Source organism: Coregonus clupeaformis, chromosome 17, assembly GCF_020615455.1.
Source record: "Coregonus clupeaformis isolate EN_2021a chromosome 17, ASM2061545v1, whole genome shotgun sequence".
In the NCBI taxonomy this organism is placed as follows: domain Eukaryota; kingdom Metazoa; phylum Chordata; class Actinopteri; order Salmoniformes; family Salmonidae; genus Coregonus; species Coregonus clupeaformis.
This window is the reverse complement of record NC_059208.1, coordinates 26802938-26827683: the sequence shown is the minus strand read 5'-3', so window position 1 is coordinate 26827683 and position 24746 is coordinate 26802938. Positions and strand designations below refer to the sequence as shown.

Genomic DNA, 24746 nt, shown 5'->3' with positions numbered 1-24746 from the left:
ATATAAAACACTAATTTCGATTTCTGTCCATAAAAAAAAAAATATATTCGTAGCCTATTTTGATTATATTTCTAAATACTCTATTGATGCTTGGTTGGATGTATAGGGCATCATCAGGTTGTTGTATCCTCCCCTACCGCCCTTGGATTGGCAACCTCCCCCCAGTTGCTCTATGGTTTCCATAGCAGCCGTGCCCCAGCAGAAGATCATGTGACGTCATGTTTCCAGGGCGATTAGCCCAATGCGCGTCTCACGTGTCCGCTATAAATTCAGAAGTCTGTAGTCTCAGTTTGCACAGACACTGCAGCATCTCCACTGAAGGTAGGCACGAACGACAAAGGAGTTATTATACAACAATAATTGTAATACTTATCGCTTTATATGTGTCTTCTTTGTGTTTAAGAATGCCGTTGTAATAGTGTAGCAGTAGCTACTTCTAAGCCTCTACTTTGTCTTTAACATTACAAAGGCAGGAAATAAATGATGGAGGCGGGGAAAGGATGCGCCCATGGCCTTGTGTAATAATTCGCGTTTCTGTACAACATAATTTCTGAAAATATGACGTGTAGTTTGTTAACTAATGCATAGCACATACAAATCTTGTTTATTAAGACACGAGTTGAGCATTTAGCTGAGAACAACAAGATAATTCATTATTCATTCATTAGAAGGCAAAATGTGCGGAGGTTACGTGACACCGTAGCTCGAACGATGGTGCATTTTGCGGAAGACTGTTGAGAACGAATATTGTGGCTTCATGCAACATTTAGATTATGTCTTCATGCCATGAATAACCAGTTAATCAGTTTCCCCACATCTGAACCTAAATAGTTTTATCAAATGGTCGGTGTAAATCAAGAGTTCTGGCATGGATGACTGTACCGGAAATCCCAGAAATGTTGCTCTAGCTAGCTACGTGCCTCAGCACATACTTATGATGAATTCTTTTGATTGCGTCATAGCATTCTAGAACGTTACCGTAGCAATGATGAAAAACCGAAACAAATCAATGTAGCCAAATTAAGCCGAGCTCACTTTTTTAAGGAAGTGGATGTTGAATTGTAATTGACAGTTTTAATTTTGGGGGATGAGATTAATGATGATTGAAGATGAATTGTATGATTCCAATGATGCTCTCTCTCTCTGAAGGGGGAAGCCATGGTGTGGTGTGTCGCATCAATGTGCGTACCGATTAGGTTACTCTGTCCGAATTGTAGCTAATTGTATTAGCTGCTAAAATACACTTGTGTTTATACTTTAATCAAGATGTCAACCGTTTGCAAAGACAGGAACAACAGGTTTCGGCTCGGTGTCACTATGGAGGATGGAGAGGCAGCCATCTCCAGATGATGGGCCTTTTTCATCACCGCCATGGTGAAGGTCGTATCATACTGTAAGGTCATTTTACAGACCCAGCCTATTTTCCAGGAGATGCCATACAGATTGACTGATTCCCTGCTGCATTAGTTGCCTCACGCATAAACCACTTATTATCAGATTCTGAATATAAAATGATTCCTCATCTACAAGGACAGAAAAATGACATGTTAGAATAGGTGAAATAATTATATATTTCAAAATGAAGTGATTTTAATGTTAAAATGTATTCAGTGACCAATATGTAATGCATATCATCATCCTCATCATTAGTAAACTGCTCATTTATCTAGTTTGGCCTGCTTATATGCATGCACACTGTGTCAAGTATCCTTCTGGAAGATTAACTGCTAAGGGCATTGATTGCACATGCATAGGCCTAATGTAAACGAGCTGATGTACTGGTTTGGTCGTGTGATTATAAATAGGGCCTAGTCCTATTTTCCTGTTTTAGGCCTGAATGTGCCTGCAGCTGAGAGATTCTCTCTGACTCAATGGCCGTGTTCGAGCGCATCGAAACCATGATGTATCATGGGAAAATTGAGACTGACTGATCTACAAATAATATTGAATAGTTATTTATGATGCAAGTTAATCAGCCAGTCTCGACTTTCCTATAAAGTCTGCTGCAATGTCGAACGCGGCCAGTCTCTTGCTGTGTAAAAAGAGGTGGTTCCCTCAAACTCTCTACTCCCTCTTTCTGACCTGCTCAATGCGCTTTCCTTTTTTTGGTATGCACTTACCATCACCTTGAGGTTACCATGGAGATATTTCCCCCACCATTATTTACAGTACATGTGTGTGAAGAATCCTATCAGTGTGTTCTTTATACCTGTATTATTACAGTGTATGGCTGTTGAATCAGTTTTATCTGTGAAAGGGAACGTTCATTGTTCTTTACCTGCCTTATGAAGGTCAATTTTTGTGCAGATCCGGCTTGTATAGTGGCGAGAACTTGATAAGCACTGCTGATGCTGATGCAACATGCAGCCCATCACTAGCTGTGTAACTGCCTGGGTTAATAGTTAACCACACCTCCTGGCTCGACTAGGCTTGACTTTTGCATTTGATATGTGCTGACTGAGAGTCCTCTCTTGATGCTGGGGTTAGAGATAGCTATCACTGCCCTAAAGATTACATCAGTAAATTATGACATGGATGTCATTGTATGTTTCTCCTTACCCCCCGCCTCACCTGCACATTTCAGGCAGATCACATGCTGGCAGGGTGCAGGAGGTGGCCCCTCCTTCACCGATCCACTGCAGTTTGATACAACAGTTCTGTTCTGCAGTGGCCACCGTCATGCCTTTCCCCTCTCTGTGTGCCTTCCTGCTGTGTTCTGGTTGGTCGGCATCTCCTGCTGACCTATTAGGTTTCACAGCTCTAACAGAACACAAAAGGACTTAAGTGTATTGCCACCTTGAAGATTTAGTCTGACATGACACAACAGGGTGACAACTGTTAGATTAATTTGGATTTTAAGAATAATGACTAAAGGATTTCACCCCAAATACAGTATAAATGTTAGAATTATCATGTAGTGTCAACCCACTAACAGAGGGGGTACTAAACATTCAAGGGTAAAGGAGAAGGCGGGAACTGTTAAAAAAAACACCTAAAGGTGGGAGGAGCATAGTGCCTTTGTTTGTCAAGGGGTATAAAAACAGTATGTTTGTGTTTTTGGCGGCAGAGCTCTCCATGAATAAATATACTGATAATTACTTGTGGATTGTGGACCTTGAATCATTGATGATTAAAACCAGAGCTTTACAACCTCTGGTAATGATTCAAGCTTAGGTTGAATTAGAAATAGAAATTCACATGACAACAACTTGATGTTATTTTGTCAGCACAGGACAGGGGACTGGCTTATGATGCATTTAACAAGTGTCTGGTTTTGTCCAGACAAAGCTGACTACATTAGTCTATTACTAGGCCTTGATGATGTGATATTTAGTGGCGTGAGTTGACTGGCTGTCTGCATTGAGGGCAGTCATGTGACAGTAAAGAGGCAAGGTGCTGAGGCTGGCTGGTCCTGAGGCTTGTTGAGGAGGACTGGACATCATGCTGCTCTGTCTGATGACAGCTGTCCAACCATATTAGACTGATAACATTCTCAGAGCGAGAACCAGTAGGCTATACAGAGGTTCATTTGATGTATTTGAGATTAGCCCACATACTATAGTTTAGCTGCAGGCAATAACATTTGATAATTTTCAAACGAATCAGAATGATCTTGAAAAACATGCTTTTGACCATAAGTTAATTTTTTTATGTAATCACGTTACATGTTTCATAAATGCAGATAAGGTTTGATATATTGATTTACTGAAAATAATGTTCTAGATGTAGGGCTGCGTGAGACTTAATGCAGTTTATTTTCCATAGGGGCGTGGCAGTCAGTGAGCAGGTTGAATGGTGAATACTGAACTGTGTTCAGTCTCTAGTCTCAGGGCCTGCCCCTCATGGCTCAGGTCTCACCAGTGGAAAACTACTGAGCTACAATCAATACAAGACATGCCTGGGAATGTAGAAAGTGCCAGTGAGAGGGTGGGTGTGTGAGGCAGCACGTTTTCATTCTCTCTCTCTCCTGTTAAGACAGCTTGTAGAGGTCAACGGAGGTTACGGTGTGTGTGTGCTCTCTTGCTCTCTCTCTCTCTCTCTATGCAAATGACAACACTGGTCATGGAAATTATACTATATTTATTGTTATTACATTGTAAATATCTATATATTATTACCTACAATTACTCAGCCAGCCTCTTGCATCATATTTGCCTGGTTGTGTGTCATTCTTCCTGTGTGCAGCACAGTAAATGGACGTGGTGGTATGACACAGCACTTTCTTAAAATGGCTCCCAGGCTCACCTCTGCTAACAGGAATGGTCTCCATCTGCCTCATCCCTCAACACAGCCACACGCTGGTTTTTGCTTTGTTTCTTGATTGCCAGCATTTTAATGAATACCGTAGTAAAAGGCCAACCCGCTCATAAACGCTTCCATATTGAGATGCTCCCACATTGCACCCACTTTATTTTTGTCCCATTGTCTGGGACATTTTCTGCCTGAGTGGGTATCTGTATGCCCCTGGTGGCGAATGACCTACTTACTACAGGCACCCTGTTTCTCCCCAGTAATTAGGTTGGTGCTGTAGCTGTGGACCAGTGCTCCTCTGGGTGAGTGGAGGGGTGGGCGGCTGCACCCCAACAGAGGAGTAGCCCCATAGCACTTGACTGATTGGCTAGACAGACTTGGAACAGACAACTACCATGGTGGATGTTTGAAACAAAGTAGTCATTATTGAATTATTGAGCTTTATTACCCCAGGAATTTTTAATACCTTGCTATGAAATATTATTGGTATGATGGTCAATATACCTAGGGATGTGACGGTCAGGTCATCAAATTTTGGAATGGCGGTTATTGGTCAGCCAAATGACCGCGGTCACCGGAATATATATATATTTTTTAACCACGCACATTTTCTCCTCCGCTCCTGACTGCATGTGCTGCTGCTGCAGGGAGGGGGGCATTGCCTAGGCAAACAAAGATTAGTTTGCTACAGCATCTTGCTTGTTTCAGAAAGGAGCAACACATTTTTATCAAGTTGTAGAGTCCATGTTACAGCAGAAACGGACACAACCGCACGAATGCCCGGCTCTCTCGTTTTCAGTCAGCTGTTCTTTCCACACACCAAAAAAAATATATATATATATACAGTATATATATTATTTAATGGTTATGATTTTATTTTCATGATGTCTTCATCCATAACCATCGGTTACAACGTTATTCAGTAATTGTGCCAGCCCTAAATATACCATGGCTCATGCTCACGCCTTTGCTTGAATGACACAATCACAAAAACTGCAGAAAAACATGGGCCTACTCTTTTCAGTGTTTGGGACCTGATCTTTGGGACCTCCCAAAGTGGTCTAAGGCACTGCATCGCAGTGCTAGCTGTGCCACTAGAGATCCTGGTTCGAATCCAGGCTCTGTCGTAGCCGGCCGCAACCGGGAGACCCATGGGGCGGCGCACAATTGGCCCAGCGTCGTCCAGGATAGGGGAGGGAATGGCCGGCAGGGATGTAGCTCAGTTGGTAGAGCATGGCGTTTGCAACGCCAGGGTTGTGGGTTCAATTCCCACGGGGGGCCAGTATGAAAGATACAAAATGTATGCACTCACTAACTGTAAGTCGCTCTGGATAAGAGCGTCTGCTAAATGACTAAAATGTAAAAATGTCAATGATCATGGGGTGTTGGTAAACAGGCATGTAGTTAATTTTGATGTTGTGTGACACTTTGCAGTAGAACAGGCAGATAATTGATTGAGGTTGAGTCAGATGCAGAGGTGGATCCTATAGGCCTGTACGAACACAGTGACCATTTGTCTGTGCTGGGCTTTAATAAGAGTCACCACCATGTTGCCAGCAGCCTGCGCCTGTTCAATTCCTCCACAGTTCAGCTCTTAATTGAGAGCCATTTGACATCTTGAGGCATCCAGAACACAAGTCCAGTATTGATTGGTCCCCTCGACAAAATTCTATTTGTCAGCCCACTTGCGTACTCTGAGATCAAAAGAGGAGGGGTGGTGATACTTCAGACAATGATACACACAGGCACAGAACCCGCCAACATTTTATTTTAAAGACCACAGCGGCCTTGAAGAGACAGGCGTGAGGCTTGTCTACTCTGTTTTTCTCAAGAAACAAAATGGAGGTGATAGAAGTTGTGCAGTGGATTTGACCAGACTATAGCTGAAGGGGAGAGTGGGAAGGTGTGAACAGAATATAAAGGAGGGAGGGAGGAATGTTAGCACACGATACTAACATGGAGCCTTCTCTGACTGCCTCCCAGCCTGCTTGCCTGCAGCACTAATTGCTGGGTCACTTTGTGATGCCTGTGTGGCAAGGATAATTGAAGATGGCCAGACAGTCTAACTTGATGACATCTTTTTAATGTTCAATGTTACTGAAATATAATGTTACTGAATATATTAAATTGTAAATATCAAGCTCCAGACTGGTAGTTTTAATTCCCCACTGGTGCAGTGAATGGAGCTGAGGGACAGATGCCATTCATTGGGAGTCAGTGTGACTGCATTATGTGTGGAGGATTCACTGTGAGCTTGGCCCAGTTGGTTCATTATAGGCCAGTCAATCCAGGCAGCATACGCAGTGCATTCTGGGGCCCTTTAAAAAGACCACAGACTGGAGGAACAGGCAGATTAGGATAAGCCAGCTGGGTTAGTTGTGGTGCAATGGGAGCCACACACAGGCATACAGGTACACACACACTCACACAGGCACAGATTATCAAGTTGTCTAACGTTACACCAACCAGATGCAAGGGCAATCCTGTGTGTCCTTTCAAAGACCGCGCTAAGTCCTACCTTGCTGCAGCACAGCAGTCTTACATATAGGCCTGCAAGCTGTGGAGAGGGGAGTTGGGAGGAGTCCTAAGACTTATTGCTCATCGGAGGATACTACAGATCCTAAGCATATTCAGTAAGGGTTGACTTGACCTTATGATACTAGTACAATTAAATATGTAGTTTACAGTGCCTTGCAAAATTATTCATCCCCCTTGGCGTTTTTCCTATTTTTTTGCATTACAACCTGTAATTTAAATGGATTTTTATTTGGACTTCATGTAATGGACATACACAAAATTGCAAAATTGGTGAAGTGAAAAAAAAAAAAAAACGTGTTTCAAAAAATTTAAATAAATAAATAATGGAGAAGTGGTGCCTGCATATGTATTCAACCCCTTTGCATATGTATTCACGGTTGGTGTTCGCCAAAAGGCATGTGGGAGACTCCCCAAACATATGGAAGAAGGTATTCTGGTCAGATGAGATTAAAATTGAGCTTTTTGGCCATCAAGGAAAACGCTATGTCTGGCGCAAACCCAACACCTCTCATCACCCCGAGAACACCATCCCCACAGTGAAGCATGGTGGTGGCAGCGTCATGCTGTGGGGATGTTTTTCATCGGCAGGGACTGGGAAACTGGTCAGAATTGAAGGAATAATGGATGGCGCTAAATACAGGGAAATTCTTGAGGGAAACCTGTTTCAGTCTTCCAGAGATTTGAGACTGGGACGGAGGTTCACCTTCCAGCAGGACAATGACCCTAAGCATACTGCTAAAGCAACACTTGAGTGGTTTAAGGGGAAATATTTAAATGTCTTGGAATGGCCTAGTCATGGTGGTATGACTTAAAGATTGCTGTACACCAGCGGAACCCATCCAACTTGAAGGAGCTGGAGCAGTTTTGCCTTGAAGAATGGTTAGTAAGCATTTCACTGTTAGTCTAGACCTGTTGTTTACGAAGCATGTGACAAACAAAATGTGATTTGATTTTGACATATGTCTGGGAAAAATCCACTTGAACGGCCCTCCAACAGGTAATTAGTAGAGGCAAACTCGTCTATCATCCTGAGCTCCGACTTCACCCACATGCTAACCTCTGCCGTCACCTACTATGGAAACGATTTCGATAACAAAATGTTCTGCAATTAAACGCTACAACAAAACATTATTTATAAAAAGCTATTTATTAATATGGTTTTTGAACACTATAATATGTTTAAAAGCCTGATAGCTGGTTTACACAGCTTGTTGGCCATTAGCCAATCGGCGTTTCTCAACAAGTTCAAAGCACGTAAATGCATCCAACTGGTACGACTTCACAACTGGTACATTTCAACCTCACACTTGGTTATGAACGCAGCAGAACCCTGGACTGGAGATGTGGATTATTAGGGGTGGTAGATTTCAGATATATATTTTTAGGCCATCTGTGGGAGTAAATGTCAGTCCTGTTCATTTGTTCAGTTGTATTGTCATCACATGCTAAGATTGAACACAGACAGTTTTGCAGTTAAGAGGCCTGTAGAGGTATATGAGTTCGTCAAGAGTATATGCAAATCCCAAAGTTGAAATAGGTACCACTTCCTCACTATATGTAATCAGCAATGTTAATATAATTCATATTATTTTAGAACATATATTACACATAAATAGGATATTTTTGGGGGGCAGTGTACAAACTTAACATGATGAACACAAATTACATTTACTCCAACGGGTGGCCAAAAAGAACTATCTGAAGGCCACGCCTCCAATAAGCCTCCAATCTTCTGATAAGCTGCCACCTCTACAATATAAAGGGCGGATTCGATTATGCTGAGCTGCGGGAGAACAGTCTATGGCCCTTGACGTGAACGGGAGGAGCGCCCTTCTCAAATCAACAGTAATCTGCGCTGCTCGGTCGTGTTGTCAACAAGGCAGCATGGTGCATCGTTCAGAAACATCTCTTTTCCATAAAATATATGTTTGAATTTAAAACTAGTTTTCATTGGGAGGGCAGATAAAGCGTTTTTATCAAAACCAATCACTTTTGCATGTGAAAACAGAATTGTACTCCACGTGCTTAATTATGTCACTTTCATTTACACACCTACCCGGGGGCCCGAGTCAGATAAATCGAATCCACTCATTATTAAAAAGGTTCACAATGTAACCCCTCCCATCACATAAAGGTTCCGGTCTAAACCTTTGCGCTGGGGTTCCTTCCTCCAAGACCCTTTTCAGAGGGGTTCCTCAAGAAACCTTTTTGAACTGGAAAGGTTCCACCTGTGTGGCAATTTTAAACCCCGTTTATACCTGGTTCTAACTTGCGTCCTTTGTTCTGATTGTGGCCACATTTTTTGACAGGTGTAGACAATCAAAAGACACATTGTGATCTGATCATGATCAGCCCATCCTGCCCACCTCCAGAGGTAGTAAAACAACATTGTGTCTGGATATCTTACAATTGTAGACCGATCTGGAAAGATAAACCATTTAAATCATCATTATTCCGCCCTCTAAAATCATTGACAGGTGGCACCATTGACTGATTACATCAATATGTATCTTACAATAAATAAATATTATTTTGAAAGAATAGCTGTGAAACTATTTGCATAAGGGAAGGGACCAGGAAATCTGGTCACAATGCAGACACAGTGGATGGACAACAGACACATTTTAATAGCACGTGTAGACACATTTCTGGAACTGTGGGCACACTCAGAATGTAGACAAGATCAGGACAAATGACCCATGTTAGCACCAGGTATAAACGGGGCTAGAGAACCCCAAGGTTATTCCAGGCTCCTTTACTTGTAAGAGTGCAGTAGCCTACACCTGTGATGTGCCGGTCTGCTCGCTTCATAGCTACGCTGTCTATTATTAACACCCTGAAGGAAACCAGTAATTACAATGGGACTCCTCTGCACCTTGGAGACTACCGGGAAAGGAGGCCACATTCCACCGTCAGCGACACTGTGTGCGTGCTGTCACCGTGACTCAGAAAGTCGAGACACTAATTTGCACCGCTGCTATTTCAGGTTCGGATGTATTAACTGCGCAAAGCATGGATGCCTTCTCATGTTCAATGTGTGCGAGACATTTACATTAGGTCTCATTAGCGTTGTGTGGGTAAAATCACTGGGGAAGCCAAGCCAGGGGGAAAAAAGCAATATTACAACCTATGTGTTGTGATAATTGTGTTGTTTGCTCTATAACATGTTAGTTCATATGCCTTTGTGTGTGCATGCGTGCATGGATGCAAGTAGAAAAAACATGTTGACTCACCCTACTTATAGTGAAACGCCAATGCCATCCTCTCTTTCATGTTGCCGAAACGGCCTATGACTGTCATACAGTACAAGTACACACTTTTAGTTTTTGTTGTCCTAGGCTACCTGGCGAAAATGTTTGCTCGCTAGCCTAACTTACTTTCCTGGGCAACAATGTGCCAGCTAGTTAACATTAGCCTACATGTAGCTACATATTGAACTTCCATCGTCTCAGGCCAGGGGCACAACGTATGAATTTATGGTTGGATCAGAATCGTTGTTCATAGTCATTGGCCAGTAAGGAGAATTAAGTAAAATCACAAGTCCAAATCCCTATCTCCATCCATGTATGCACTCACTAACTGTAAGTCGCTCTGGATAAGAGCGTCTGCTAAATGACTATAATGTAAATGTAAATGTAAAAATCCCAGTGGCTAGATGTGACAAGCTTATAGAGACATACCCCAAGAGACTTGCAGCTGTAATTGCTGCAAAAGGTGGCTCTACAAAGTATTGACTTTGGGGGGGTGAATAGTTATGCACGCTCAAGTTTGCTGTTTTTGTCTTATTTCTTGTTTGTTTCACAAGAAAAAATATTTTGCATTTTCAAAGTGGTAGGCATGTTGTGTAAATCAAATGATACAACCCCCCCCAAAAAAAACCATTTTAATTCCAGGTTGTAAGGCAACAAAATAGGAAAAATGCCAAGAGGGGTGAATACTTTCGCAATCCACTGTATGTCGTTTTGCATAGCTTACTACACTTAGTTAACCAAGTAAATAAATAATATATTAAGGATATGTTGTATGTTGCTTTTGTATAACCCTCACGTTATAGCCTCCACCCAGACAGTTTGAAACGGGTGCTAGACATTAGACAACCAAGACAATCCGTTGGAAAAACCTAGGCCTATTTATAGCTATTTCGAGTTGATTGCCCAAAGTGTCGCTTCGATTGGTCTGAGGTGTTTTAGCCCCAAGGGCTTTGTCCCCACTAGTCTAGCCTAATGCCCAGAGAGTTCAGTACTAGTTCTGTTCCGTGTATGGATTGTTTCTGTGCATCCATTTCGATGACCCTCAGCTCGGAGTGGAAAAAGTAATGGAGGGTAACTGGCACTCCCTTCATATAGGGTCATGGCTAGAAGGGTTTCAGCTTTTGACTTTTCGTAGCAGGCTAGGATAACTTGTGCAGCATGTTAGGAGAATTAACATAGCAGGTTAGGAGAATTAGGTTAAGGTTAGAAAAAGGGTTAGAGTTAGCAAAAATGCAAAAAACAATCTACTTTGTATGTTAATTTGACAAAAGCTGGGTCCCTTCTAGCCATGACCCTAATATAGCCTATCTCTCCAGGGTTTTTATATCAGTATATCTGGTGTAGAGGTTATGGTGACCCCTTCACTTGTTAATACGTTTACAAAAAGGCACTCAGGTAGGGGTGGGCGATATGAGCTAAAATTCATATCACGATATTTTCCACTGTCCAGACGATATCGATATGATATCACGATATATGACGTAAAAAAATATGAATCACATTTTAATATCCCTTCTTGGTTAAATTATATTAGTTAAGGAAAAATATGTATTTGAACCTTATATAACCAGAAAGAGTGAGGCATTGGACCGTATGGACCTGAAAAGTTTTTATTTGTATTGTGCAAACATGCATTCCGTAAACATGAGGTAGGTAGGCCTATATATATATATATATATATAAATTAGATATTAAGTAAAATTAAATAAAAAATAACAGGAGATAAAGAAAATAAGGTAATTACAAATTCAAATACGTGTGTTTGTTTTGGCTACGGTCCGTAGATATGTAAAAAACTAACCGTTTGAAACTAAACCTTTCAAGCCTCAACCATCAATTATCAACAATATCAACAAATCTTCACTAGAACTTTCTTCACAAGTTCCGTGCCAGGAATACCAGCATGTTGACTGTTTCTGGCTTTAGTGCTGCCCCTGTGACATGTCACCACATTGCCCCCAGTGCTGAATGCCCTCTCAGAGGGGGCACTTGTGGCAGGGATGCATAAGTATTTCTTTGCCAGACAACTCACACGTGGAAAATTAGATCCGTGAAATCGCCACCACTCCAAAGGATCAGACTCGCTGTCTGCTGCCGTTGCCAGAATGTAGCTATTCAGCTCTTGCTCAATGATCTGCCTCTCTGAACATGAGGCAGGTGCACTGCTGGTCTGCTTAAAGAAGCTCCCAAGGCTCTTCTTGGGCTTCTTGCCTGATTGATGAGCAGTGGAAGCTTCTTTCTCCCTGTCAGTGTGATCCTCTGCAAGAGACGATTTTCCCAGGGCTGTGTTCTCCACCAGGAGGGCTTCGGTCTCTGAGGCAGCTCTCACCTTAAAAAATGAAAATAATTAAACTTTATTTGTATAGCACCTTTCATACATAAAATGCAGCCCAAAGTGCTTTACATTTGAAGCAATAAAACAAGAACAAATGAATAAATACCTTAATGTCCTCCAGTTTCTCAGCGGACATGTACCTGGTCTTGAACCTTGGATCTAGAAAGGTAGCCATGGAGAGCAGCTCATCTGTTGCAGGGTCAGTGTACTTGTTATTCAAGTAATCAAGAACCTTGATCTTGATCTCTTTGGTCAGTTCTGTATCGTCCCTTGCTCAGATTTAGAACCTCTGCATTTAACAGATTGATGACAGGCTTCAAATAGGACACGCTCACATACGCTTCTCCTGACAGGGCATCTGTAAAGTCCTGGAGTGGCTTCAGTGCTGCTGTGACTGATTCCAAGACCTGGATGTCTTGCCAGGTAGGTACAAGGTGCCGTGTCTTTTGTCCCCTGCCAGGACCTGTGTAATGGCCTTTTCCTGCTCCAGGACTCTTTCCATCATTTTCAGACGAGATCCCCACCTTGTCGGAGATTCTGTGATGAGCTTGTGCAGGGGCAGGCTTAGTTCATTCTGTGCTGTCATCAGGGCCTTCTGCTTTTTCCAGCTGTATGAGAACGTGCTAACCACCTTTTTGCAAACCCCTGTGGCCCGGGAAATCGCACACCCCTGTGGCCCGGGAGCGTTTTGGACACTCCTCTCTGGAAATTGGGAATAAGAAATCAAAATAATAGGGTGAAAAATAATCGAATCACAATACAATAATAATTAATAATAATGCATTTTTATATAGAAATCACAATACAATATAACTTTTAATCTTTGTTTGAGGATTTACGGCATTTACATTCAACTGTTACACATTTTACAAATCTGATGTGCTTAGATTTAGCCTACGGTACATGGCTGATGTGAGCTGTATTTTTTCTTAATAATAAGCATCATACAGGGTAGGCCTAGGCTACAGTCCTGAAACTTACCAATAGCATTGTGCAGCCTGTGTCCGAAACATCCAAGGTTTGCCCACTTGTTCAGCTGCAATGCCTTGATCATGTTCGATCCGCTGTCGGTCGTCATACAAACTTGACGCGACTCTTTTAATCCCCAGGACGACAGTATGTCCCTCAGCCCACCTGCAATTATTTCCCCGGTGTGGTCGTCTGGGAAATAAGACGTCTGTAGGCACTTACTTTTCAGTTTCCAGTCACCGTCTATGTAATGGATTGTGAGGCTTATATAAGGTTCTGTGGTACGACTTGACCATAGATCGGCAGTAGTGGAGAAGAATGGAATGTTATTTATCTCACTGTAAACTCTGTCCCAGCATTCTGTGTAAAGCTGTGGCAGGCATTTTTGCTAAAATATTTGCGGCTCGGGATCTCATATCTTGGGTCCAGAGTTTGAATCAACTTTCTGAACCCCTCTTTCTCCACAGTTTGAATCGGTACCATGTCCTTCGCTATGTGATTTGTAATCGCAGCTGTGATGTCTATCCATTTTTTGCTCGTCTTCTCATAGCAAGTACCGGCAGCAAATGATGATATAATTGATTGTTGAGTGCGAGTCTGGCTTGTCTTCGGGCGAGCTCCTGGGCTTACTGTCTCACGCATTCTGGTGCATTGTTCATACTCACGGACATGTATGTTTTTTAAGTGATTGAACAGGTTGGTCGTGTTTCCACCTTTTGCTAAGACAACACGACGACACAACTTGCATAGGGTAGTGTTTTGGTCGGGGTCGGAGATTTTAAAGCCAAACCAGTTCCAAACAACAGAGGTGCCCCCTTTCTTCTTAACCAATTTATCCTCCTGCTCTTGAGCAACATCAATTTCTGTGTTTTCGCTCATCCTGGATTGTAAAGTTTTCCCCCAATAGTTAACCTGCCTCCTAACTGCAGCTGCCTGCACACTTCTTTGTTGCTAGCACTACATGCGTGCAACAAGTGCATGCGACGTGCGCTCATAAAAATAGGTCAACATATTAACATACATTCTTTTATTCGTAAGAACCAAGAAAGGTTGGATAAAAAAAAAAAAAAAAAGATGTAGCTACTTAGTACTATCACTCAGTTGAAATTTGGAACAAAAAAATATTGATGCAAAATTCGAATTTATGAATTCTGAATAAATCGCGGTATCCATGATATTGCTAAATCCATATCATGGCGCGGCACAATACCGGTTTTTACTATCAAACCGGTATATCGCCCACTCCTACACTCAGGCTTTTTCAAGGACTCATTTTAGGCATAACATCCGCTCGTACAGTCAGTTGCTGATGTGTTAATAACCATGTAATTTCAGATTATAGTTTTATTTAGGTTTTATTTCTCTCCTAACTTGAGAGAAGAAACAAACCACATTTACCTTTCCTTTGAACTGGGCATGGTGATGGATTTTTTATAGACCTAAATGTTATTTTAGACCTGTTAGATTGGACCTCATTGGACCTCCATGTGCAGCCAAAATCACTATCTGTCATCATGGCAGACTAGGACAAATCAATTGTCTCCTTTGTTGAAAATAAATCAGTTTGTTTTTCAGTTGAAATTGATTTAATAATGGGTCTGTCATTTGCTTTATTGGTTTAAATGTCACCTATAAAGCAATACAGATTATGGTAAATATGATGCAGAGATAGATATATAGCCTAGGGCTATGACTTGTTTATAACAACAGTGTTTCTACATTGATATTCACAAGAGTTTGCCACATCAATTTCCAACAAACGTTTTTATCGCTGCAAAATGAAGAAGCAGGAATTTCCTGATTGTTGCATCACTATGTGTTAGCCAAGGGTAGTAACTTACAGTTATGTGGTCCATCCTCCAACAGACCTGACATTGATGTTATTGGCCAACTGTATTTTGCAAGTCTTGCCTAAAAAATTTGTTAAAACCTCTCCCGACCTCAAAAAATTACCTTCAGCATTACTAACCAACACTTTTTTGTCTAGGCTACATAATTTGGTTGAACATTTATCTTTGACTTGCTCAAACGGGTTGTAAAGACATCATTAAACTATAAAGCCTTATTTTTATAGTCTCAGCTGTAATAAATTGCTTTCTAGTTACAGGAAGTGTCTCATATCTATCTCGTTCACACACATCTGCTTCCTGTGTCTCTGGCTAATGGTCATCTTCCCCCTTCCTACACACGTCTCTTTGTTTGACTCCTCTCCCTCCCCAGTCCTTATAGGGCCAATGAGGTTATATACTTGACTATGTTCCATCCCTCCTTTCTCAGTAGCCTATCTCAGTGTTTTTAGAAACCTCCAAACATGCTCCTGCGCTGCCACTCACTCTGTCAGAAATACCAAACATGCAGCAGCTTGCCCATAAAGTAATATGTATATGATCACAATTCAGATTGGCACTGAAAACTAGACCCTACCCAAGGCTCATATTTATACGTTTCCATGCAAGTTGAGCTGAGATAACAGATAAGCATGTCCGTGTCCAATCCTCCAATATGGGACCATTGGAGAAGTCAAAGTAGACGAATAGCCTAGTCTCCTATTAAACCAAAAGGTTAAAGTGGAAGGCTGTGTTTTATCGTTCCTTACACACCACAGCCTCTGTAAAGTAATGAGACTGGCCTGGCACCACAGGCCTACAGGCTGGTAATACAGTGAGAGTTAACATTGCGGAGGAGAGGAGAGCTACTGATTTATGTCCCTTGTGGATTCAGACAGGCTTTAAGGGAGGAGCCTAGAACCCAGTGGTTGTTCCATACTGGGCTGGTTTCCCCTGGAGTCTACAGAAAGGAAGTCCTCTGAATAGGAAGTCTGGGCCTGTTGCTTCAGTTCCTCAACTCTCTGCTCTCTGTCTGGCATGTTAAACAGGCCTGGAGACAATGGAGCCTCCCATAGCCAAGTTAGAGACACAAATCTAGCCTACACCTCCCTCTCTCTCCCAGCACTAGGCCACCTAGTCCTGCACTACAGAGCAGAACAAGTGTTTGACTTAGCTAACTGCTGTTACGTATTAAACTGTGGCACTACTTTCTCTGCGGTTATAGAAAAAAAGATTGATTGCAGATTTTAGGCACTGTGCTCTGCGGGAATAGACGGCCTGGGAAACTTCAGTGTTAGTTAGTCCTACCCTCTTTGTGAAAGCTGTACATTTGCAAGACTTTGCTGTTTCTACAGGGAGAGATGCTTTTGTTGCAATAAGCTTCCTAATGTTTTCTCATTTCTTCTTGTTTCAGGTTCACCACTACAACCCAATCAACAGCAACTATGTCAGACCTCTGTGTTGGAATCAACGGGTTAGTGTTACATTCACCTCTAATACACAAATTGTTGCATATTTATCAAAAACCGTGTTAAACACTGCCATTCAAAAAATGGGAAATGACCCATCATGTGCACCAACAAAGACATCCAGCCCCTGTTAAGACTAGTTATGTAATAATAACAGGCTATGAAGCAATATAAAGGTGCAATGCAATTGCAAAATACACTGATAACTGAAGGCTCTATAGTGTAAATCGCATTTGGGAGCAGCAAACAATGAACACTGAACAGACATTGGTCGTCTTCCTCTGGGTATCAGTCGGCCCCCACAGAGCCTGTGGTTGTCATCAGGGGCCAGTTGCACCAGTTGGGCATAAAGTTGGTCTTAAATGCTAGTTCGGGCTTAGCTACGTCCAACTTTGGGATCAGAATTTACACCTGTTGCACCAACCAAAAATAAGACTAGTCGTAGTTAAGTCCGGTGTAAGCAGTGTGCGTTCATGAGATTTGATGCGTCATAATGATGGTTGCTAGGCAGCGCCCGTTACTAGGCTGTCACCATCCTTCACAAAGCCCACCACTATGCATGCACGTTTTCTTAACCACATCTGGATGGGTCAATCAATAATTACTGTGGGAATAAATATCACTGAATGATGAAAATATTGGAATGAAGTAGGCTAATGCCATTGAAGGTATTTATCATATTGTTGCTTACTGAAACTCCCAAAGTCATTCAACCATTTGAAATACTTTAAAGTAATAGCCATGTGTGGTCAACTATAACTTCAGCACCATTATGATTGGGACCGCGCCATCGCACTGCTTTGAGACAAGCATGGGGACTCGTCTTGATAAATCAATCAATGTCAGATTTTTATTTTCACTGAATCTCCATTGAGATATTTGGTTACAATTAGGCTGGGAAAATGTTAGCCAAGTTGAGGTGAGTGCTCATCTAACAGTGTTATCAGAACATTTTGCTAGCATGTTATGTAGCCTAGTATAACAGGTGGATTATTTAGCTCTTCACTGGCGTAGTAGCCTAGGCTATATTCCAATTAAAAGCCTTTGCCTTTTTTCTTTCTTTTGTTCTAGGGGGTAGATCAGCTTTAATATTGCAGATAGATTGTAACTTCCATCAATGTAATTGTCTGCATCACTTCCAATCCCCCATATGTGTTTTTTTCTCGCAAATATATATATATATATATATATATACATATCCTTTAAAAAAATATATATTTCCCTTTATTACTTTCCAACCCCTTCCCTAATTGGAGTAAACTAGTGAACAACAACGCTTAGGCCTCTACTTCCAGTTTATACATACTATATACAGTCGTGGTCAAAAGTTTTGAGAATGACACAAGTATTGGTCTTCACAAAGTTTGCTGCTTCAGTGTTATGAGATATTTTTGTCAGATGTTACTATGGTATACTGAAGTATAATTCCAAGCATTCCATAAGTGTCAAAGGCTTTTATTGACAATTACATTAAGTTTATGCAAAGAGTCAATATTTGCAGTGTTGACCCTTCTTTTTCAAGACCTCTGCAATCTGCCCTGGCATGCTGTCAATTAACTTCTGGGCCACATCCTGACTGATGGCAGCCCATTCTTGCATAATCAATGCTTGGAGTTTGTCAGAATTTGTGGGTTTTTGTTTGTCCACCTGCCTCTTGAGGATAGACCACAAATTCTCAATGGGATTAAGGTCTGGGGAGTTTCCTGGCCATGGACCCAACATGTCGATGTTTTGTTCCCCGAACCACTTCGTTATCACTTTTTCCTTATGGCAAGGTGCTCCATCATGCTGGAAAAGGCATTGGTTGTCACCAAACTGTTCTTGGATGGTTGGGAGAAGTTGCTCTCGGAGGATGTGTTGGTACCATTCTTTATTCATGGCTGTGTTCTTAGGCAAAATTGTGAGTGAGCCCACTTCCTTGGCTGAGAAGCAACCCCACACATTAATGGTCTCAGGATGCTTTACTGTTGGCATGACACAGGACTGATGGTAGCGCTCACCTTGTCTTCTCCGGACAAGGTGTTTTCTGGATGCCCCAAACAATCGGAAAGGGGATTCATCAGAGAAAATGACTTTACCCCAGTCCTCAGCAGTCCAATCCCTGTACCTTTTGCAGAATATCAGTCTGTCCCTGATGTTTTTCCTGGAGAGAAGTGGCTTCCTCGCTGCCCTTCTTGACACCAGGCCATCCTCCAAAAGTCTTCGCCTCACTGTGCGTGCAGATGCACTCACACCTGCCTGCTGCCATTCCTGAGCAAGCTCTGCATTGGTGGTGCCCCGATCCCGCAGCTGAATCAACTTTAGGAGATGGTCCTGGCACTTGCTGGACTTTCTTGGGCGCCCTGACGCCTTCTTTACAACAATTGAACCTCTCTCCTTGAAGTTCTTGATGATCCGATAAATGGTTGATTTAGGTGCAGTCTTACTAGCAGCAATATCCTTGCCTGTGAAGCCCTTTTTGTGCAAAGCAATGATGACGGCACGTGTTTCCTTGCAGGTAACCATGGTTAACAGAGGAAGAACAATGATTTCAAGCACCACCCTCCTTTTAAAGCTTCCAGTCTGTTATTCTAACTCAATCAGCATGACAGAGGGATCTCCAGCCTTGTCCTCGTCAACACTCTCACCTGTGTTAACGGGAGAATCACTGACATGATGGCAGCTGATCCTTTTGTTGCAGGGCTGAAATGCAGTGGAAATGTTTTTTGGGGATTAAGTTCATTTTGATGGCAAAGAGGGACTTTGCAATTAATTGCAATTCATCTGATCACTCTTCATGACATTCTGGAGTATATGCAAATTGCCATCATCAAAACTGAGGCAGCAGACATTGTGAAAAATTAGTATTTGTGTTATTCTCAAAACCTTTGACCACAACTGTACATTTTATGGACATAGTCAATTTTACAATAATTATATTTTGTTTGTTTTTACTCGTGAACTTCCTCTACCCTCAACCTCTCCGATCATTTTCATGATGTCCATCCGTTTTGCTTCTATATGCCATATCTTTCTAACTGTGCTCTTTCACAAAAGCTCTCAACCTATAACCTATATACTTATTATGGACACAGTATGCTTTACATTAGTTATCTTGTTGTTGTTAGTTGTTATTAGTCCCGTCCTTCAGCTCCATTCAACACCTCCCATCTATCTCTTAACACCATCCATATTGGATTTCTATTTGCCATATATTTTTCAACTGTACTGTGATGTTTCACAAAAGTTCTGAACCCTTCTATTCTCATTGTTTCTACAGGTTGTAAAAGTATTATTATATTATTGATCGATTGACTATGACTTTTCAGATCACCCAGAAGCCTTTGACTTGTCTGATAATCAATCAATGTGATTTTGTTTCACAGAATCTCCGTTGTATACAGTATTTGGTTATTTGATCTCTGGTTGGGCAAATAAGTGGAGGTGGCAGCTCATCTATTCGTTTGCTAATATCTGATCAGACACATTTAGCATGGTATGTAGCATAAATCAAGTGTATTATTGACGCATAGGCAACTCGGAAAGCCCACAGAGGCTGAGAAATCTGAACACGACACACAACATTATTTTCTGTGCATATCATGAAAGAAGATCGTCCCAATTTTACACCGTAGGCCTGCTCCCTACTAGGCTTTGAATCTACGCCCAGGCATAGCTCATAGAAGGGCTGACTTTTTACGTTGGATGTAGAGTTACGACCCACTTATGGCCAACTGGTGCAACCGGCCCCAGAAGGTGTGGTGTTGAGGGGAGTCAGTGTTAGATGGGAAGAGGAGGACAGCACTGTTAACAGATAATGAGGATTACACTGTAAATAAGCACCCCAAGGAAAGCACACAAACGCGCGTACAACACAGAGTCACACGGTCAAGTACACTCATTTCTTCAGTCACACATCCACATGACGTGTAAATCCTAACTCAAAGATGTTAATTTAGCATCATCTGGAATTTTTCACAACAGTCCCAATACACAGAGGCCGGACGAGGGAATTTTAGAATGTTTTTAGGGGAGCAATCCCATGTCTCCCTGTGTCTGTGTACTGAATCCACCCTTTCCCTCTCTCTGTCCAGATTTGGCCGTATCGGCCGCCTGGTCCTCAGGGCCTGCCTGCAGAAGGGAATCAAAGTTGTTGCCATCAACGATCCCTTCATTGACCTGCAGTACATGGTGAGCTGAGTCTCTTTCACAGTCCCTCAATCAACAGCCTTCATATAAAATGTCACCCTGCCATATTAAGCAGAGGAGGCCAGACCACACTACATGTGTGCTTTTGTGGTAGTATTTATTGTAATAACACCCCAACTACCCCGTTATGTGTAATGAACTGATAACTGATAACCTTGATGTTCTCTGACAATGTCACCTTTGTTTTTCTCTAACATTCTCTTTCTCCACAGGTTTACATGTTCAAGTATGACTCCACCCACGGCCGTTACAAGGGTGAGGTGAGCATGGAGGACGGGAAGTTGATTGTGGACGACCACTCCATCTCCGTATTCCAGTGGTGAGTGATGACATCATCACATGTGCTTGCGTGTGTGTGCGAGGGCCGCTGGAATGGAATTTCTTTATGTCTGAGTAAGTTCCATTCTATGGGGCTAGGTTGATTTGGGATTGAGCGTGTGTGCCCCTTTTCTCCCTGGCTCATAGAGTATTACCTCAGTGGTCTGTAATCCCTCTGGCCATTGTCTCCTCAGTGTTGCTATAGGCCTTTGAGGACTGGTGCCATGCCACCTGTCTGCAAGGCCCAGCTCACAGTGATAACAATGAGGCTTAAAGGAAATATTCACCCATTTTGAATGTTACAGCTGTAGGATCTTAATTTGAGCCAGTTTGCTAGAGCAGGAAAATTAATCCTGCAGCAACAGGAAATGTGAATTGTAATTAATAGACATCTTTTGTAGGGGTTGATACATTTTAAGTTAGGGCAAATCAAGTCTGAAATGTTGAAGTGGAAATTACAAACTTTAGAAGCCTTTTTAAACCTTGAATAGACTGCAAGTTTGCATTTCCTGCTGTGCAGGAGAATTCTCATCAACAAAAGAGTGATCAAATTAAGATCCTACATCTGTATATCGTATTTTTACTTCGCTGAGCGATGTTTTATTGATCCCAGGGTCATTTCATGTTTTCATGTATCTGAGCTATTGCCGTTCAAGCAGGCAGAAATAAATCCTGTATGGTGTTGCATCGTATGAAAACAAGGGAATCGATAGAACATCGCTCAGATGCACAAATATGATATAACAATCAAAATGGGTGAATCTTTCCTTTTAAGGAGGGAGGCGGAAGAGAGAGATAGACATGATGGGTATTTGGTCATGAGAGGAAAATAGTGATGTTTGATTATCTATCACTTTCGCATGCAGTTTTTGCCTTGTGAAATTAAAACTCTTCCCCTCTTACCTTTCTCTCTCTCTCTCTCTCTCTCTCTCTCTCTCTCTCTCTCTCTCTCTCTCTCTCCATTAGTATGAAGCCCCATGAGATCCCATGGGGTAAAGCTGGTGCCGATTACGTCGTTGAGTCCACCGGAGTCTTCCTCAGCATTGACAAGGCCTCTGTAAGTAGCAGTACCCAGACAGACAACACAGACACTCTTGTCCCCCCTCAAGCACTGATAACTATAGATCTCACCAAGGCCTTGCAGCAGCCAAATAAGTAACCCTAATGTATTTTGTCAAAATAAACCTATGAAACTCGAAATACTTTATCAACATAGTCAGTCAACAGTTCTCAAGTGTATTAGGACATGTCACTCAGATCTAGACACAAGCATTCAATATGATGTATTACATGTGCATGCAAGATTTGAGACGTTCTCAATGTGTTTTCTTTTCTGTTTCCACAGTCCCACATCCAGGGTGGTGCCAAGCGGGTGGTTGTGTCTGCCCCCTCCCCCGACGCCCCCATGTTCGTCATGGGAGTCAATGAGGACAAGTACGACCCCTCCAGCATGACCATCGTCAGGTGAGTCCCTTTATTCCTTACCAATACCTGCACGATCAAAGGGCGAACTCTTCACAAGAATATTCAAGTATAGTCCAACTTTATTAACGCTAGCATAATTGATTAAACTGAATTGGTGACCTATTGTAATTCTCTCTGGTCATCCACAGCAATGCATCTTGCACCACCAACTGCCTTGCCCCCCTGGCTAAGGTCATCCATGACAACTTCGGCATTGAGGAGGCCCTCATGGTAAGTGTCCTTCTTAGACTGTCTGTCCATGCATCTTCATGACCAGCATGCAGGGAGCATCTGCATGTCTTCTTGTCCTATGATCCATATTGACACATCCACTGACACTATGGAACCCATGCTAATCTTTCCCTTCTTTTCTCTTCTCTCTTTCGCTCTGGTCCTCCTCTCAAGACCACAGTCCACGCCTACACCGCCACCCAGAAGACAGTGGACGGCCCCTCTGCCAAGGCATGGCGTGATGGCCGTGGTGCCCACCAGAACATCATCCCTGCCTCCACCGGAGCTGCCAAGGCTGTGGGCAAGGTCATCCCTGAGCTCAACGGGTCAGTACATGGAGTGTGTGTGTCACAGGAGGCTGGTTGGAATGAATGGAATGACATCAAACACATGGTTACCATGTAGTTGATACCATTCCATTGACTCCATTCCAGCCATTATTATGAGCCGTCCTCCCCTCAGCAGCCTCCTATGGTGGGTGTGTTTTGCATACATTTATGTGATTGTGCCTACTACTTATCAAAGATGCTGAATGCAGATGTGTGCTTGATGAAACAGACTGCTTATATAAATGCTGATGTGAGCTCTCTCTCTCCCTCTCCCCCTCTCCTCTGTCAGCAAGCTGACTGGCATGGCCTTCCGTGTGCCCGTGGCTGACGTGTCAGTGGTGGACCTGACCTGCCGCCTGTCCCGGCCCGGCAGCTATGCTGAGATCAAGGAGGCTGTCAAGAAGGCCGCCGAAGGACCCATGAAGGGATACCTGGGATACACTGAGGACTCTGTAAGTTCATTACAAAATATGTATGTGTCAACTGAATGATGAGCAGAAGTGGCAATAGAGCTCAGATGAACTGCCAATTGTATTATGTGTTATTAGCAAGTTGTAGTTAAAAAGCAGGGCACCTAGATTACATAGATCTCTGTATACTACAGGTGTTATGTTGGTGGGTTTCTCAGTGCTCATGTTTCCTGTCCCACCAGGTTGTGTCTTCTGACTTCATTGGAGACACCCACTCCTCCATCTTTGATGCTGGCGCCGGCATTTCCCTCAATGACAACTTCGTCAAACTCATTTCCTGGTAAGTTCCTCCCTTAGAGTAAATATTCATTTTTTTTTTTCTTCTAATTCTATGGTTCCTCCTCTGCTAATGGTGGACCCCTTTTTGGTTATTCTCAGCCCTCAACTAAACTATGACCCCATCTCTGTCTGTTTCTCCAGGTATGACAATGAGTTTGGCTACAGCCACCGCGTCGCCGACCTGTTGCTGTACATGCATTCCAAGGAGTAACTTTCCGGCTCCAGAAAGCTGGAATGGGACCACCCCCCTCTTTTACATGCACTCACACCCTCCATAACCAAGCCACAGTGTCACACCCTAGCACCCCCAGCCCTCCATCACTCTCTACAAGACAAGTTAGTCTCTGTCGTAGGCTGTGTGTACGAGTATTTGTTTTTTCCTTTATGAAAAAGTCCCACTTTGAGACGGTTTTGACTTGACAGTATTCGTTTCTGTGTCTGCCCAGAGCATTGCCATAGTTGTTTCCATACTGGCTGTTACCATGGAATATTGGTGTTAAATAATTATAGTTTAAGAGTCAAGTGAGAAAGACAAGCTACTGTAACTAAAAAAGTAATAAATCTGGAAAATCTTTAAGAATGTCTCTGTCTTGCCTTGTTGTTGATCATGTTTCCTGTTTGCCCAGTGTTATAAAAACATGTTTTCACACAATGACAAATAAGTGGTCATCTGCATTCAGGATAATCAATAGGATGCAGAACATGAAGATGGTGCATTATAAAGTGACAATTGTATGATAATGTGTTTGTTACATTAATGACAGGATTATACTTATTTTGTATGCACATTTGCATTTTTTGAACATCACAGTTTGGTGAAAATGATAT

The 24746-nt window shown here is 42.4% G+C and overlaps 1 protein-coding gene and 1 long non-coding RNA gene across 4 annotated transcripts; both read left to right on the top strand.

Moving 5' to 3' along the window:
- The first annotated feature begins 248 nt into the window (after positions 1 to 248).
- On the top strand, positions 249 to 24495 carry LOC121556088 (glyceraldehyde-3-phosphate dehydrogenase). 3 transcript variants are annotated; one of them, XM_041869966.2, is made up of 11 exons: positions 249 to 321; positions 16585 to 16644; positions 20713 to 20809; positions 21040 to 21146; positions 22112 to 22202; positions 22491 to 22609; positions 22759 to 22840; positions 23015 to 23166; positions 23459 to 23621; positions 23822 to 23919; positions 24060 to 24495. In XM_041869966.2, the coding sequence occupies exons 2-11, from the start codon at positions 16616 to 16618 to the stop codon at positions 24127 to 24129; spliced, it is 1008 nt and encodes a 335-aa protein (XP_041725900.1). In that variant the 5' UTR covers positions 249 to 321; positions 16585 to 16615; the 3' UTR covers positions 24130 to 24495. The 3 variants fall into 3 exon arrangements, with proteins under 3 accessions (XP_041725900.1, XP_041725898.1, XP_041725897.2); XM_041869964.2 differs by lacking the exon at positions 249 to 321 and adding an exon at positions 1144 to 1181; XM_041869963.2 differs by lacking the exon at positions 249 to 321 and adding an exon at positions 1335 to 1393.
- LOC123492863 lies at positions 10755 to 14899 on the top strand. Its single transcript, XR_006661897.1, has 2 exons — positions 10755 to 11435; positions 14600 to 14899. It is a non-coding gene; the product is annotated as an uncharacterized LOC123492863 (long non-coding RNA).
- Positions 24496 to 24746: the final 251 nt, after the last annotated feature.